This window comes from Anguilla anguilla, chromosome 6 (genome assembly GCF_013347855.1).
Source record: "Anguilla anguilla isolate fAngAng1 chromosome 6, fAngAng1.pri, whole genome shotgun sequence".
Classification (NCBI taxonomy): domain Eukaryota; kingdom Metazoa; phylum Chordata; class Actinopteri; order Anguilliformes; family Anguillidae; genus Anguilla; species Anguilla anguilla.
In genome coordinates, this window is record NC_049206.1 from 8,470,561 (window position 1) to 8,488,122 (window position 17,562).

The following is a 17,562-nucleotide window of genomic DNA, read 5'->3' on the forward strand; positions in this document are numbered from 1 at the left end:
TACTGCGGCTGTAAGGGAACTGCGCATGCGCACAGCGCCTGAACATATGCTTTCCGTTTTCCAGCGCTGCAGTTTAACATTAAAGTTTCATTAGCCAATTCATTTTTTAAATAAAAAGGCAACAGAGCACTCGCCTTGTTAGACACAGCCCACATCATTAAAGTTTGGCTATTCTTATTCACTGCTGCATTTAAACATAGCACAGTTTAATTTCTCTGACTCTTTTTTTTATATAAATGGCATTGGATAAAGCCTTTACCATAACTGTTTTTTTGTAACTCAATGGCATTTATAGCCTAACGTCCTTCAACTGAGGCAGCTTTTTCTGTGACATAACAGCCAGCAGTCGTTCCGCTGTTACACAACCTTTTATCAAGGATGCTTTTTTATCCGTATTTCAAAATGTGTTGAAATCGCCTGAGTGTGGTTTAACTGTTTATTAACGGCTGTAAAGTGAAGAATCGAGTACCATAGAAGCACCGCGCTTTCTCCCAATGAGCTTAATGCTTCAGGGACTTGGGCTACACAGTACAGACTCTGCCCTGTTCTTCATGATCTACATGCCTGCCAAGCATATCTGAATATACTGGATATGCGTGTCTGTCGTCTTCTACTGAGTAAGTAGGGGAAGAACGGTTATGATTTATGGATAATTAAATTAAAATTAAAAATGGGAAAGACCAGGACCAAGGGATTTTAGGCCCGTTATTCAGTTCTTTCAGAAAATAAATAAGTACGGGCACAACCCTCGTAAGGACATAAATCAGGCTTCTACCCCAGCCGAACTGGGACGTCCCGCTGACCCTTATTGCTCAACCCTGTCATGCTCAACGCCTACGCTTGCAAGTTCATGTCTGTCCCTTATTGGCTGCTGCGGCTAGCTCGGACAGAGTGTAACCAACTTTTGTGTGTACCAATCAACAAGGACACACGCTGTCATTGATTCAAAGCACCATTCTTATGTACCACCCCCGGATTTCAGCCACTTGAGTGCTAATAGCTGTGTGTGTGTGTGTGTGTGTGTGTGTGTGTGTGTGTGTGTGTGTGAGAGAGTGTGTGTGTGTGTGTGTGTGTGTGTGTGTGTGAGTGTGTGAGTGTGTGTGTGTGTGTGTGTGTGTGTGTGTGTGTGGGTGAGGAGTGAGTGAGTGAATGAGTGCGTGAGTGAGTGAGTGAGTCACAAGCCAGGTCCATGAGGACTCTTAGTGTGCCTAGGCCCGCAGTGGCGCAGTCACCTTGGAGGTGAGGTCCCGGTGGAAGATGCCCTTGGAGTGCAGGTAGCCCAGGCCCATGGCGATGTCGCAGGCCATCTTCACCCGCGTGGCCCAGCTCAGGTGCTTGTCGCTGTCCAGCAGCTGCTCCAGGTTGCCCCCGTTTATGTACTGAAAGGGACCGCAGCAAGGTCAATTCACCCAGTTCACGGAACATGAAGTCCAGAGAAACAGAGAGCGGATAACTTTTTAACATGCTCTGGACCGCATCTCCCATCAGCCCCCTCTGTGACCTGCCACGTTGCTCTGCGCCTTTTCAATGAATCCAAGTGATTTAAGATGATTTATAAGGCAAAGCTGACTGTGTCGGGAAAGATTGACCCTGGGAACATGGAGGCTCTGAAGTGAAATATAATATAGATCTACTACACCATTCTCCAAACAAACAGAATGAACTGTGGGAACAGGTAAATAAGAAATATTGTATCTACTTTGTCCCGCTCAAAGAAAAGAAAAAAAAAGGGCAAAAGTTAAGAGTTAGCTCTGAAGTCATTTTTCATGGCCTGAGTGCTGCTGGTTTATTATGTTCAAGAGAACAAGACTATGAGCTCACAGTTTACTCTGACTTCACCCAGTGTTTATGTCAAGGTAGAGTTCATAACAATGACACAGATGGTGCGCTATGACACCTAGTTCTCCAGTAATGAGGCCCATGAAAGATGCGAGCCTCTCAGCCAATGGCAAGCTCGCTGTGCTCACACGCAGCCAATGACCTGACACGCAATACAGCCGGGGCTCGTGCTAAAAGCACATGAACCCAGGCCTGCATTTCTGCTGTGGGAGGAAATGATGAAATGGGGACTGATGAACCAGCAGTGTGTGGCAGAACAGTGGTATCTCTATCAGGAGGCTCTATAGCTCAGGAGGTAAGACCGATTGTCTGGCAGTCGGAGGGTTGCCGGTTCAAACCCCGCCCTGGGCATGTCGAAGTGTCCTTGAGCAAGACACCTAACCCCTAACCTCTAACTGCTCTGGCGAATGAGAGGCATCAATTGTAAAGCGCTTTGGATAAAAGCGCTATATAAATGCAGTCCATTTACCATCTGTACGTTTCTAATCTCCAGTGCTGAGCTGGCTGTACGGCTGCCGTGTGTAACCTGGAAAAGTGTAAACGTTTTAGAAATCATCTGATAAAACGCTGGAGAGGCGGAAAGAACAGGGGTCGTGGAAGTCAAAGTCCTGCCATGTGCTTCTCCAACCCAGCCTGCTGATTTCACTAATTAGTTCTACCTCCTGGCTGAAGATTTGAGCTAATTAGCAAATCCAGGTGACTGGAACAAAAATACCGGAGAGGACTTTTACTTTCTGAACCTTTCTCACCTCTGAAACTCTGCCTGCTAAAGCCACGAGCCTGCTTGGCCTCGTTTTCCTAAGGCCACCCTTCCGCTGAAACTACAAAAAAAACGCAATTTAACTCCTCACTGTGTCTACTGCTAGTTAATCTGTGTTAATGGGATTACCAGGAGCCATTCCTTCAAATTAAGAGCGCCATTCCTGACAGTCTTTGAGCACAGCAACCTGAAATAACATGAGGCATTACAAAGTTGTCAGTTGTATCCAGACAGAGTGTAATTTGCTAAAAACTGTTATTTGAATGAAGTTTCATTTCATAGTCTAACCTCCCCCGCATCACAAGACGGAATAGTTTCCTTTTTTAAAAAATGCATTATATATGTCACCACAGTGGAACAACCAACTCAGTCAGTCATAACACAACGGTCAAAACTGGGTATCATTAACATGAAGGAAAGTCCCTCTGGAAAAGGGAACAGTTGATGGCAGTTTCAAAAATGTGATATTTATGAAATAGGCAGAAGGAAATAAAGTCCCCCTCCTACCCCCCCAAAAAAGTGTTTTTTTGCTAGCGATGCAATTTGAAGTCGGTTTCCACGTCCGTTTTAGTTTTAAAAAAAACTGCTGATGAAGCAAATGATTTTCAAAAACAAAAACACTCCACCGAGAGCGAAAAGACGACCCCAGCTAGTCTCCGGACACCATGGTAACGACTCGAGCTTCGACGCAACGCAACATTAGCTTGGTGGGAGGGGCTAAGAGCAGCTGGATGTAATTAACACTGCCGCTTTCTCACCCTGGCAGAGCACCCGGGGGGGTGGGGGGTGGGGGGTGGGGGGGGGTGGCATCAGACACTGAGTACGCTCGCTGCTCCCCCTTCCCCGATCTGGGCCCTGCCTATTTCTGCCAGGCTTACTTCAAGGAACTGTAAACTGCAGTGGAGCCGCAAACACAGACGCACGCGCCAAATCAGAAAGGAAAACAGCATTATTTATTTTTGCGGCGGCGCACGCCCGACGCCAAATGCGTTCGCTCCCGACCGCAGGGTCAGAGCTAGTACGGTTCTTCCCAGAATTCCCCACAGCTGCCGCGACCCCCCGCGGCAGGTGCAGGAAGGAGCAGGTGCGTGGAATCGGGTGTCCGAGGGAGGCTGACCCATCGCGCTGCGCTGAGCCACAACGTAACGCGGTACACGGGCCGCAGTGCGTCGGCGACAAATCGGCTGTGGACGGGGGGGGGGGGGGGGGGGGGGGTGACGGTGCTGATGGCGTCCGCTCTCTAACCCCAACCCCCCCCCCCCCCCCCCCCGCCAGGCTCAAAGGGGGATTAGCAACCTTCGCTGTGAATCACCACCCATCTCCACTCATCTCATCTGCGGCCTCTCAGGGCTTCTCCACCCTTCTCTAAAGCGCCAGGGGAAAAAGACGCCAGAGCTGGGTCACTCTCTCTCGGTTTTGGTTCTGAGGGCGGTGTGAAGCCGACGCTAAAAAGCAGGCCTGCTACGGGCTGAAACCCCGCCAGGTCGCGTCGAACACGCCCACGCCTCTCTTCACACAGCCGATCCCTGGGGATCCCCAGCTGGGCGGCGCTCTTAAATCCACAGCCTTCACTGAACCCAGGAAGACCCGTACAGGTCACAACAAAGGCCACGCCCCGACGCTGTAGCCCACAATGTCAGATTAGCAAAGACCGAGAGTCACGACTGACGCCGTCCACACAGACGGAACTCTTGATTACCAGTAATACTAAGGCGCACACGAAAAAGCGCCGGTGCTGGGAAATGATTTCGCGTGACCCTCGTAAACAAACACGGGCTACGCGTGCGTGTTCCCGACCAATGGGAACGTCCGGCTCACGGGCCGAGGGCTTTGCTTTGCCAGCCTCTGAGGGTTCGAATAACGGCGTGATCCTCAGTAGGTCGGGGATTACGCGCGATTACCGCCGCGCTAATGCGCCTAGCGGCTACGCGCATCAGACTCTGGGGAAACGGGGCAAAGGTTGCCCTGCTGCTGCGTGACTCTGCGCAGGCCTTCTGCACCAATCGCAAGGCCGCGTGCTTCCGGGCTCCCGCTCCGACTGACCTCAGCGACCCGGTTTCACACGCGACGGCGTACCAGAAACGCTCGTCTTACCGGGAGACTGTAAGCCAGAGGGGCGCGGGGGGGGAGGACAGCCAACGCGAAATAAAAAACGAGGCCGTGAACGTAAGAGAGCGGCTGTGTATTGTGCGCAGACAATGTCCTTCGCCCAGCCCGGCCTCGTCTCCGCTCTCACCGAGGGGGAGGGGAAGGGGGGGGGGGGGAAGGGGCAGGGTGGGGGGGCGGGGCTGACTGGAGAAGAGCCAGCCCCTCCCCCCCCCCCGCACACATAAACACATGCTCGCTCTGTCCCGGCCTACGCAGGCAGGCAGGCAGGCAGGCCGCTGCTCTCTCGCTTCGCCCCTCCCCAAACCCTGCAGGTCTTAAAGTCCCCCTCCGGCTCTAATCACGGGCGCGGGGCCGTCTGTTTGGGAAAACAACGCAAACCCGCGCGCGGCCTTTTCGGTCACGGGGAAACGGGGTCTAAGCGGCCGCTAAGAATAGCCCGTCTAGCCTGCGGGAGTTCAGCGGCGGTGCGCAGCCTAGCAGAACCTTCCCTTTGTCTCTGTGGAGAAAGGAGCCATTGACTTTGCATTATTTATCTGATCAGCGGAGACGCAGCTCGCGTGTCACATGGCTGTCCGTTTAAACGGCCGGATGCACACGGCATTAACTAGCGTGCGCTGCGGCGCAAACTAGCACGACCCGAAACTCCAAACTCTCCCCTGTTCTGGGTTTCATGCCGCGCTCCTGCCACACGTCCTGTTTCCCGATGCCGGTTCACGAGCGTCAGGACTGCGACGCCCTGCCGGCTTCGAGAGTGAAACCTTTCCTCGATCCGGAATGGGAAGCCTGCCAGCGAGCCCTGGCCTGATAATGGCAGCATCATCAGAGTGAAACAGCGCCACTATCGCTTCGAGACAGCGCCCGCCCCCCCCGCCCCCACCCCCCCACCCCAAGGAAATCCTCGTCTGAGATGAGAAGCACGACCGAGGGCACACTGTGCTACTTACAGGCCTGCCGTCCGACAACAGATGTGGAGCGGCGCTGGCACTTAGAAAGAGCAGGGGCTGCATCGCACACAAAGGCCTGCTAATGGGCGCCTTCAGGATGACGGATGACTCCGGAACCCGGCGTCTGTCCTCGGCTTCCCCGGCAGAGGCCGGCCCGAGTATTTACACAATAACGCGGCCTGCGGGTCTAAAAATAACCTCACCGGAGAAGCGCCTTTCGCCAGGCGCCGGGCCAAATGTCCTCGGGTGTTCCCCAGGGACCCCATTACGGGCCGCTGGGGAAACGTGGCGGCGTGACGCCGTGGTTACCGCGACGTGTCAGCCGGACGGTGGCGGAGGCGCTGGCGCGGGAACACGGGACGCCGGAGGCTGAAGAGGCAGATGTTTCGGTGAGCAGGGGGGACAGGCCGCTCCGCTGTACAGCACAATGCGGGATTCGCGGGATTCGCGGGATTCGCGGGATTCGCGCGGCTCGCCCCCGGGGCCGCGGCCTCCCGAGAGCAGAAGAGCTCTTTCGCAGCGGCGCGTAGGACACCGGCTGGCCGGGACGCAGCGTTTTCTCCTGCTCTCAAACAATAGCCATCTGTTATCTTGTGAATAATGCATCGGAGAGAGGCCGGGAGGTAGCCGCGTGCGTTTCCACACACCAGCGACCCACTCCCGTAGCCTGGGGGGGGGCAGCTCTGGCTCTGCATGCCAGCCAGTTAGAGAAGGACACCATGCTTGAGTAATGGAGAGTGCGTGTTACACACGGGCCAGTGCACAGCACGCTGGGCGGGGGGAATGAATCGACCGTTCGGGGAGCGAGCGCGAGCTGTGTCTGCGAGCGAAGGGCACCGGATCGTTCCATCCAATCACGAACCCCCCCTCGCTCCGCTTTCCCGCCCCTCCTAAACGACCAATCGGACAAAGGGATGCTGTTGTGTGGGGTTCCAGGCCTCGGTTATGTTTTAATTTCCCAGCACATCCTCCACAGGCGTTTGGTGTGGCTGTGGGGTGGGAGTAATTGGGCTGTCTGGGTGGTCCGTTCCCCTCATTCAGATTCGGTACGGACGGCGGTGGGAAGGAACGCCCCAGAGCGCCGTGATCTGGGGCCGGCCCCCACATCGTCACGGCAACCTTCACACGCCCCGTAGGCATGACGCAGACGCCGCCGGAGACCGCTCGGGCCCTCGTGCCACTCCACAGTGTGACGTTTGGGCTGTTAAACGAACCCAAAACATACATTCGCCTTTAGGTCGAGATAATACTCTCTAACAGAGCGCCCTCTTGTACTAAAAGGGCTTGCTGTTTTTCACTGACATTTTTTTTAAGCGCAACAAATGTATTCATAGAGCATATTTGTGGTCTACCTTAAAAAACAAGACGAATTCCTGACTGCTGTATCACCTGCCATTTACATTTCTTTCACTTTCACAGCAGACTTTCTTTGGGAAGCTAAAAATACCGATATGGCAATTTACTCTACCGGGGTCAGGCTGTCACTGCAGCACATGACTTCACACTCCGTCTGCCACTCACTGCGTACGGTAAACACACACACACACACACACACACGCCTGCACGCACAGGTTGTTTTTAATTAAACACCCTTTAACAGGGTGTAATGCCAGGCGTATGTGTATTTTTGGTAGTGAGAACAATGAGGGGGAGAGGAAGAGTTGGTCACGCTAGATGAGGTGAGCGTGCGGATCTCTTCCTCCACTCTCCATGGATCTTCACAGCCGTGCTTTTGCACACCGGCCCTGCGCTGACCGCACGCCGCCAGTGGTGGCAGCACTGAGCTAAGCCCCATACCTTTCCAAGGGCTTATAGGGGTTCCTTGGAATTTCAGGCAACAGCCCAACCCCATTCAGATGGTGCAAGTACTGTGGAACCCGCTCGGCTAAATACAAAAGCATATCTGCTAGGGCAATCTTTGAGAAAGACGGGGAGAGGAGAAGGGGGGAGGGGCAGAGATAGGACTGTCCCTTTAAGGAGGAAATTCCTCCCTACCTTTACAGCTCTGACTGAACACGCTCCAAATTCCATAAAATGTAAACCTTTGAACGTGTCCTTCATGCCACCGGAGGTTCACTGAACTCACTTTTGTCGTAGCTTGCCATTATGAACTTTTTAATTATATCTCCAGCACTTACCAAAAGTAGACCCCGTCAAAACGCACACATTTACATACAGAAAAAGAGCAGTATTAGCACTAATTTTATTTTAGACCAACTAACCAGATGGCCAGTGCCTACGTTCCTTCCACCCTCAATTTTTACTATTGGTAAGAGGAGGACCCTGCTTCTGAATGTCTATGGCAGCTGTATTCTATTTGGCCATGCCCCTTACCCTAAACATGTGATTAGCATGTACTTAACTGAACATTCTAACGCTGATGTAACAATCACCACTGATACTTGTGAGCAATGGAGTTCTAGATCACACAGAATTAGAATTTTGAAAAAACAAACCCAAAGAAACCTGCTCTTCGGTGGGTTAAGGAGTTTTCAGAATCTGCACCAATCAAACTGTTGAGGCAACAACCGAAGGGATACAGCTTTAACCCCCAGTGTTACGAACACAAAGCTATGGGAGACAGTGCGGCCAACTGTCCGCCCACATGCTAATCACTTCCTGCACTGTAATCCCACCTCCGCCTGTAATCCTCTCCACTTTCCCCCTTTCTGAACGACGGGGAAACTACACACTGTCCTTTATTTATAAAAAAAAAACAAATATGAATATGGAGGTAAGGGTCTGGTGGGCCTATAATATAATATACTGCATTAGAAAGGCTTGGCCAGTTGAAAGCTCTGAACTGAAGGGTGAAGATGTGAGAGAGCTGGCCAGCTGACGTTGACAGCGCCAGAGAAGGCAGTTTGGAATTCAAACGCAATTCTTTACCAACAATGCACCAGTGACAGAAGCGGCTGTTACTCGATATCCTGTTCCTTATGTAAATGAGCAACACTAACAGCACAATGAATGGAGCCCTGGCACACACAGAGCACGCAATGCAACAGAGCTCTGTAATCAATCTAGCAATCAGGCGTCTATGGTTATCCGATTCTCCTCATTGCGATTTACCAGTGAAATAAAGGCAGTGGCACCCGGTGTGGGGGGGGGGGGGTAGGCTTACCTCAGTCAGAGCGTGGAGCTGGCCTTCCTGCACGCACACACCCATGAACCTGCAACAGAGAGAGAGAGCACAGCAGGGTTTCAGTACAGAGCCATGAACACACATACACACACCCACACACACATACACACGCACACACACATAGCCTGCATCACAGAGGGAGCACAGCAGGGTTTCAGCACAGAGCCGTGAGCATTCACTGAGCTTTCACTCACCGCCATCTGTACACTGACAGACCTGGAGACAGAGAAGCCTGCACACAGACTGGCATTACACGCACAAGCACACACACACACAAACACGCACACGTGCGCACACACACACACACACACACACGCACGCGCACACACACACACACACACGCACGCACGCGCACACACACACACACACACGCACGCACGCGCACACACACACACACACACGCACACACGCACGCGCACACACACACACACACACACACAAACACACACGCACGCGCACACGCACACAAACACGCACCCCCACACACACACACAAACACGCACGCACGTGCACACACACACACACACAAACACGCACGCACGCACGCGCACACACACACAGACACAAACACGCACGCACGCGCGCACACACACACACACAGAGACACAAACACACACGCACGCACACACGCACACACGAATGCAAACACACACACACACACAAACACGCACACACAAACACACACACTCACACATGCAAATACACACACACACACACACACAAAGTACTCAAACAAACAAGCACGCACGCACACACACTCAAACAAATAAGCACACAGACTCTACAACCATCACTTCACTGTTACATTCTTATTGCCATAACTCTGCCGAAGAAACAGACTGTTGGGACTACAGTCAGTACAGAGATGCAATTTCAGCTAAACTCCGGGGAACTGTTAGCAAAACCACCCCCCGTTCACCTCTTAACTTGTACTTTTAGGTGCGGCCAAGCTGCCCCCAACCCCCCCCCTCCCCACAGCATGCCAGTCCCTCATTTCCCTGTTCCCTCACAGAACGAGCAAAACAGCTCCCCAAAAGTAACAGGACACCGTGTTATTTTCCGCGGTAATGGGCCTGTACCTGTGTTTACAGGGGAGCTTGGGCCCTGTTGCGTGTCTGTACTGGTACTGAATGCCTTCCTCAGCTTTTCCCCTCTCTACGCGTTATTTACGATCCCTCCCAGCGTTCTGGCCCGCCGCTGCTCCCCGCCGCTGCTCCCTGCCGCCCTGTTTTCATTTAACGCTATTCCCCTGCTGACTCCTGAGTCCCCGTCGCCTGGGCGTCGCTGGAGCCCGAATCACGCGAGGGCCCTGCGGGACCGCCGGTCGCAGCCGCGCCCGTTAATTGGACACCCCGGCGGGACGTCCCCCCCGCGAGTGCTTTTCAATTCGCCAAAGCGAATTCCACAAAGTGAAGACGCCGGGAACGCTACAGCCCGATGTCTCCGCAGGGCCGGTCTCCCAGCAGCCCCCGCTGTCCTGCAGCATGTCCCATGGTGCCCCGGGGCAGAGGGAGCGGGCGAGGGTGGCTTGGCACTGCCAGCAAGCCCAGCAGCTCTCTTTCTCTCGGCACAAACCTGGCGAACGTTTGCTTATGAACGTCTTCGTGCCGGCATCCTGGGCAGTTTCACCGACGTGCGGCAGGCTGCAAGCCCAGGCCCCCAGCCTCTGCCGCCTCCGTCAGTAACCGACAGGCCCCGACAGCCTGTCAGTCAGTCAACGACAGACGAGGGAGACCAATCCCCGTGCCCCGCCCCGTCACTGGGTTTTTTGGCGCCGAACGGGAATCCGGAACGAGACGGGGGAAGGGCGGGAGGCGGCAGAGATAAGAGGAGCCGTTGGAACACAGGCGCGTATCTATGAAGGGCCACGCTTCCTGGGGCCCGCCGCGAGCGAGCCGTGTCTACCAGCGCGCGCCGCGGACGCTTCAGCAGGCCGCGCGCGCCCAGGGCTGCAGGAGCAACACCTCGAGAGCGCACAGAGCGCCCGCCATCCCCGAGCACTTTCACACCGACAGCTTTATGGGGCCCTTCAATGGCACCTATAACTCAGCTTTACAGCGGCACGCCCGCGCAGAGCAGGGGCTCCTGGGTAGAACACGGCCCCAGCAGAGATTTATGAGAGCGCACCCGTGTGTGTGTGTGAGAGAGAGTGTGTGTGTGTGAGAGAGAGTGTGTGTGTGTGCATATGAGCGTGAGTGTGTTTGTGTGTGTGTGTGAGAGAGTGTGTGTGTGTGTGTGTGTGTGTGTGTGAGAGAGGGTGTGTGTGTGTGCATATGAGCGTGAGTGTGTTTGTGTGTGTGTGTGTGTGTGTGTGTGAGTGTGTGCAAGCATGTGTGTGCGTGTGTGTGTGCAAGCAAGTCTGTGTGTGTGTGTGCATATGAGCGTGTGTGTGAGAGTGTGCGTGCATGTGTGCAAGTGTGTTTGAGTGTGTGCGTGCAATTGTGTGTGTGTGTGCGTGCATGCAACTGTGCGTGTGTGTGTGCACGTTTGCATGTAAGCATGCGCATTTAAAGGTGCAGTGGACGGCTTTCTTCATTTTGGCAGGCTGCAGGAAGTCAGATAGAACATTTCCTTTAATTGCCGGATGCGCGACAAGCCACCGCAGAGACGCGCTAAACCGCAGCCTTCCCTTATTAGGCAGAACACCGCGGCGCTCGCTAGGTGATCGCGGACGGGCAAGATCTGACAGGAGCGTAACTGAGAAAGGCATCTTCCGGAGGAAAAACACGACAGCGTGATTCCCCCTCAGCCCGAATTCCTCGCTTCATTTTGCTTTGCACGTGCAGAGTCGGGCGACGGGCGACTCCTAAGTTTTTAATAACCTGAACAGGCCAGTCTGTTAGCCGTGTGGCTAAACGGGGCCGCTTGCGCATTCAGAATTGTGAGCCCGTGTACGCGGCAGTGCCGTACCGCGCGATTTTACTGCTTTTCCAACAAAGACCCCTCAGAGTGGGCTGGTCAGCAACAGGGCCCCACACCTCTCCCTCACAGATCTCACTGTAACAACGATGCGACTGTTTTTTTTACACACAGAGAAAGACACACACACACACACACACACACACACACACGCTCGTACACACCCGCTTTCACCCAGGGAAAGACGACATCTCACTTAGAGAAGCTGCAGGGCTGCAAAGGGCTGGCTCTGCAGGGGAGTCGAGCTTTGACCGTCCGGAGAAAAACACCGTGCCACTGACCGCAGACTACGGTCAGCCTCGGTCGCCCCACCACACCTGTAAGCGGTTGTGTAAATACCTAATGGGGTTTTTTTATCGATTACCATAAATCAACCGTAAGGAAAAGCAAGCGAATGATAAATCCAATTTAAAAGCAAAAAGGAAAAACAAACGAACAGGTTTGCGGTGGAGGAGGTGGAATACGTGCCAGGAATGCCTCTGATCACCTGGGCACATACCGTTTCCTGTTCTGGATCCGCGCCATGTGTACGGTTTGCAAATTAGCACATGAACTTCAGCCAGACCTTCCAGATCAGTCACAATGCAAAGCGATCAAAGAGGGAGGATCATTAAGGCAAATTCTAAGGTGTGTGCAACTCCACACCTAGATTTTGAAGGGAATGGTAATTACTTTGGTAACATAAACTTTCAATTTTCTGGAAAATATGAGCTTCACAGTCAACATTGGCAAACACAGAGAGACCATTCCGCTTCAAAGGCCACGTTTAGACAGCCATGATTATCTGACACAATTCCTTCCGACTTCAACTGGTTATGAAACGAAACGTTATCAAGAAAAATCTTTTTTTTTTTTTCTAAATTTGAATTGGTCCGGATATGTGACCGTATAAATTTAGCCAAACAGTGGCGTCCATTCAAATTCTGGGCAGGTCCCCCTTTCCTGACAGGAGTGAAGGATCCGGCAGAAGATCAATGGGCCTTTGAACAGAGTCATATCTGTCAGAGCCGCAGCTCTGTAAAAGAGGAGACCAAAAAGAGGATCAACCGTAGCGGGCCGGGGGCGCGGCGCGTTTGAGAGAGGCTCCTTCAGATCTCACCAGGGGGGGAAAACGTAACCTGCGTTTTTTTGATGGGATTAGCCGGTTGCCGCGGGAACGGGGCTTTGTTCTACTCCCGCCTGAAGGTCGCGACCCCCCCGCTCCGAACTGGGAACGCGCGCGAGGGGGACCGCGTCGCACGCAGCACGCTGACCGGGATTAAACCCCGACGGACGTGAACGGAGGTGACCGCTCCACGACGGCGTGAGCTTTGGAACCGAAGCACGGTGTGTGTGTGTGTGTGTGTGTGTGTGTGTGCGTGTGTGTGTTTGACGGGAGTGTGGCGTCCAATCGTGGCCTTCGCCTTCAGTCCTCCTCTTTCAACTTCAGGAGAGATGCCAGACCTCTGTGACCCCAAAATAAACATAACCGCAGAGTTGATCTTAAGTAAACCTAACTAACATATTTTAATTAGGGGTCGACCGATATGGATTTCCTAGGGCCAATACCAATGTTTATTGTAGTTTATTAAGTAGTGAAGGTGACTGATAACTGATTTTTGGGGCTGATACTGCTGTAAATATGAAAGTTTTACTGTCAAAATACAGTACCCCAAGTAACACAAACAGTAACACAAGTAACGCAAACCCCAAGTAAAAAGTCATAAATTTGTCAATAACATTCGTAAATGAACATAAAGAAGACATTTTCCGTATCAGACATCAACGGAGAGAAGGGGAGAAGACCTCACAAAAGGCTGAGTGTAAACCCCTTCATTTACAAAAATAAATATGTATTAACCTCAAGCCTATAGCGCAAAAATAATCGAGCACATAAGTAAATATAGGAACGCAACACTTTGATGCACACTGAGAAGTGCGATAAGCACCTGTATGTAGCTTGCCTCAAAGCCTATCTTGAGCTCCAGTGCTTGCTTACGCACGTCATTATTTTTGCAAAGTAGATTATTTTCGATCCGACACCATCAGAAGCAGCCTGCTAATTCGAGAAAAATTACATTACCGAGCGAGTGTTGTAACTTTAGTGCGCTCTTTTTGGCAACAGCCAAGAGAGTTACACAACTTTAGCATGCTCTCCGTACCTCGAAAAAACAGCCTATTCGCTCGGCGAAGGAAAATGCTTCTCGCAGTGTCTGTGACCTTCCCGCATCTCTCCCATAATCACGGAGAAAAGTGTCGATTGGCTATTTACTTGCCACTGTCCACGTTTCAACCTATCCCATAATGGTGTGCGCGGGACTTGAGCCAGACTACAAAACTGTACCTTTCAGACAGAGGGGGCTGCGTCAGAGGAGCACACGCACTACATAAAGCGCGCCTATTGTTTTATCGGTCAAAATGCCAATTCCGATAAAGGGAAAAAGCTCATATACAGGAGCCAGTCAATGGCCAGACTGATAATCGGTCAACCACTAATTTGAATGGAACTGGCGCGTTTGAAATGGGAGTCAGATACCTTTCCTGTGCCTCTCTGGAGAAGGACGAGGACTCGATGAATGAGTCCCGGAGCGCTTGGTGACCTTCACCTGGAAATGCAGGTGGCCCAGCGAGGTCACGCAACAGCACCACACAGGCAAGAGGACAACCCCTCCTGTTCTCTCCCGAAATACCTTACAACCGCAGGAGCCAAAAGCTACCAACGGAAGAATCCACTGCGTAGCCCCAAACACAAAGTACATGTTTGCGTACAGACTTTTCTTTTCTTTTAACAAGCGGCGTTCAGCGAGGCTGCTGCTCCATAGAGTAGCCAGTAGCTGCTCCACAGAGTAGCCAGTAGCTGCTCCATAAAGTAGCCAGTAGCTGCTCCACAGAGTAGCCAGCAGCTGCTCCACAGAGTAGCCAGCAGCTGCTCCATAGAGTAGCCAGTAGCTGCTCCACAGAGTAGCCAGTAGCTGCTCCATAAAGTAGCCAGTAGCTGCTCCACAGAGTAGCCAGCAGCTGCTCCACAGAGTAGCCAGTAGCTGCTCCATAAAGTAGCCAGTAGCTGCTCCACAGAGTAGCCAGTAGCTGCTCCACAGAGTAGCCAGAAGCTGCTCCATAGAGCAGCCAGCAGCACCAGTCGCTCGGTGAGCCTCTTGTAAGTGAAAGGGCGAGCGAGCAGCGTGTCGCAGCCCTGAGACGCTGTTTCGGAGACGGACATTGTTAGCGGGCCTCTGATCTGGTTTCTGTGCGCGGGAGGACAAAGAGCGCTCGGCCGCTTCCATTACAACATCAGATTCTGTTTCTGTGCATGTCCCGGGTGTATGAGAAGACTACTGCTGGCTGTTTGTAAATTTTACACGCTATCCTGTTCATGTGATTTGCATAAAAAAACAGCCGTGAACAAATACAGAGAAAAAAGAAATTAATGCCGAAATGTTCTTGGAAACACAGGTTACATACACAGTTTACAATCAAATGTGATCGTACGCATGTTTCCTGAATGAGGCCCAGTGCATCTATCAGTTCAGTATCAGCATCTGTATCTCACGTCACATGGCGATGGTGTAGGATTAATCATCTTCCTGTGGTGGTGCAACTTTCCTCCAGATAATGTCGCAGCAGAACCCGACGCCATTACACCCACAGCCGCGAAAATCCCTGCGAGTTTCCACTTGCTGTGACCACACAGAATGTAGCGTTTGCCTAATATGTAGCAATTTCATAACTCTGCACAGCGCCAGAGAAAACCCGTGACAATGCACACGTTCACTATGTAAACACAGTCACAGAAATGGGGTTTGACAGGTTTTTTTTTGTGCGTAATCGGGAAAAAAAGGACGAATAGAGGAGCTCATCATCATCGGCGGGACCGAGAATCGGTCAGCCCCTACAGAAGTGCTCCCGTTCGTGTGCTCTGACCCAGCAATGACCCAGCACCCAGCAGGGCTCCAAAGCAAACCTGAAAAGCCAGAACTCTGCATGTTTTCCAGTGCGTTTACCACAGCTGGAGACTCCAGAACTCTGCAAGTTTCCAGTGTGTTTACCACACAGCAGGAGAATCCTGCAGCTCCTCTTACACTTTCATTACAACGTGGAACTCCCCATTACTTCCAGTCACACACCCTCACTTAACCTTCACACAACGGCTGACCCGTGTTACAGCTCTTACACAGCCTTACCAGACACACAGAACCGCTGTTACACGTATCACAGCTCTCACGCGACTTTCACACACACAGAGAACCACAGTGTAGTATAATGGGTAGGGAGCTGGGCTTGGAACCCTAAGGCTGCGGGTTTGATTCCCATTTAGGACACTGCCGCTGCATCCTTGAGGAGGGCACTTTCTCCAATATATATCCTGCGGTATATATGAATGCTATGTAAAAATGCAGGTTGTGCAAGTCGCTCGGCTAAATGCCGATAATGCAGTGTAATGTAAGGGCATGGAAAATTACCAGCATTACAGCAGCGTGAGTTGTGGGTTTAAATGGGGTCATTAAGTGGATAACAGGCCATGGTAGGAACGCTCATATATATTGTGTGAATAGAAGTGGGGTGGGGCTTACCAGAGGATGTTGGGGGTGTGTGAATGATAAGTGGGGCGGGGCTGACGTGAGGATGTTGGGGTATGTTGATTGGGAGTGGGGCGGGGCTTACCAGAGGATGTTGGGTATGTTGATTGGGAGTGGGGCGGGGCTTACCAGAGGATGTTGGGGTATGTTGATTGGGAGTGGGGCGGGGCTGACGTGAGGATGTTGGGGTATGTTGATTGGGAGTGGGGCGGGGCTTACCAGAGGATGTTGGGTATGTTGATTGGGAGAGGGGCGGGGCTCACCTGAGGATGTTGGGGTGCGAGAGCCGGTTCATCAGCTGCACCTCCTTCAGCATGTTGGCCCTGTTGCTGCTCAGCTTGTTCATCTTCAGCGCCATCACCTGGCCGGAGGCCCGATGTCGCACCTGCAGCGCAGAACGAGACGCACGGGTCAGGCTTGCATTTCCAAACCTTCCCACCCCCCCCCCCCAACCGCAAAAACCCCAGCCCAGGACACACCCCGCCCCAGGGGGTGCCCCTTCATTACAGCCCGTTCTGTCTGCAGAGAAAATGAGCACATCCACAGAAGTGAACACAGCAATATGCCACATAGGCATTTAAAATACTGACTAACCCTGTTACTATGCAGTCAAAGTCAAGGACAGCAAGGGAAGCAGCTCTTGAAGAAATGAAACAAGCTGTGAAAGCAAAATGAAGCAAAGCACTTATCTTCGTAACTTTGTGATAAAGGGAAGGGCTGCTAGACCTCAGGAACAGGTTTGAGTCATGGAGGACAGCAGGTCACCTGCTGTTCTGTTTTCAGATCCACCCGCCCCCCTCCCCCCTCACCCCCCGCCCCATCCTCATCCCCCCAACGCAGCGCTCTCTCACGCACGCGAGCATGCCTTCGCACACCTCCACCTGCCCCATCAAAGGGGCCCACGAGCAGGCCTTTCATTAGTCTGAGGGCTAATGCTGGACGGGCTTATGTCATCAGGTAAGACGGCCGGCTGACTCATGGAAAGGAAGCGGACTTTCCCTCCGCTCTGAACGCCTGTGCCCGCCAGCTCCTCCTGAGCTAATTAGAGGGCTTCACTATCACTGATACGCGGCTCCTGTAATGGGGCCTGTCCCTGTGTAGTCTAGAGCAGCACTGGGTAATCACACACGTCTACGCACGCAAATACACATACGCTCACCCACAGCCCAGCACACTCACTACTGCGCACAGCTATAAAGAGTCAGCCACACACACACACTTGCTCGCGCACACACACACACACACACACACACACACACACTTGCTCGCACACACACACACTCACACACA

The 17,562-nt window shown here is 52.6% G+C and overlaps 1 protein-coding gene across 1 annotated transcript in view; it reads right to left on the reverse strand.

The window, feature by feature from the left end:
• tesk2 (testis associated actin remodelling kinase 2) overlaps positions 1 to 17,562 on the reverse strand; it is a 43,472-nt gene that overhangs the window by 8,965 nt on the left and 16,945 nt on the right. Inside the window, 3 exon segments of the mRNA XM_035420921.1 lie at positions 1,233 to 1,379; positions 8,777 to 8,825; positions 16,536 to 16,657. Coding sequence (XP_035276812.1) covers positions 1,233 to 1,379; positions 8,777 to 8,825; positions 16,536 to 16,657 — 318 coding nt within the window.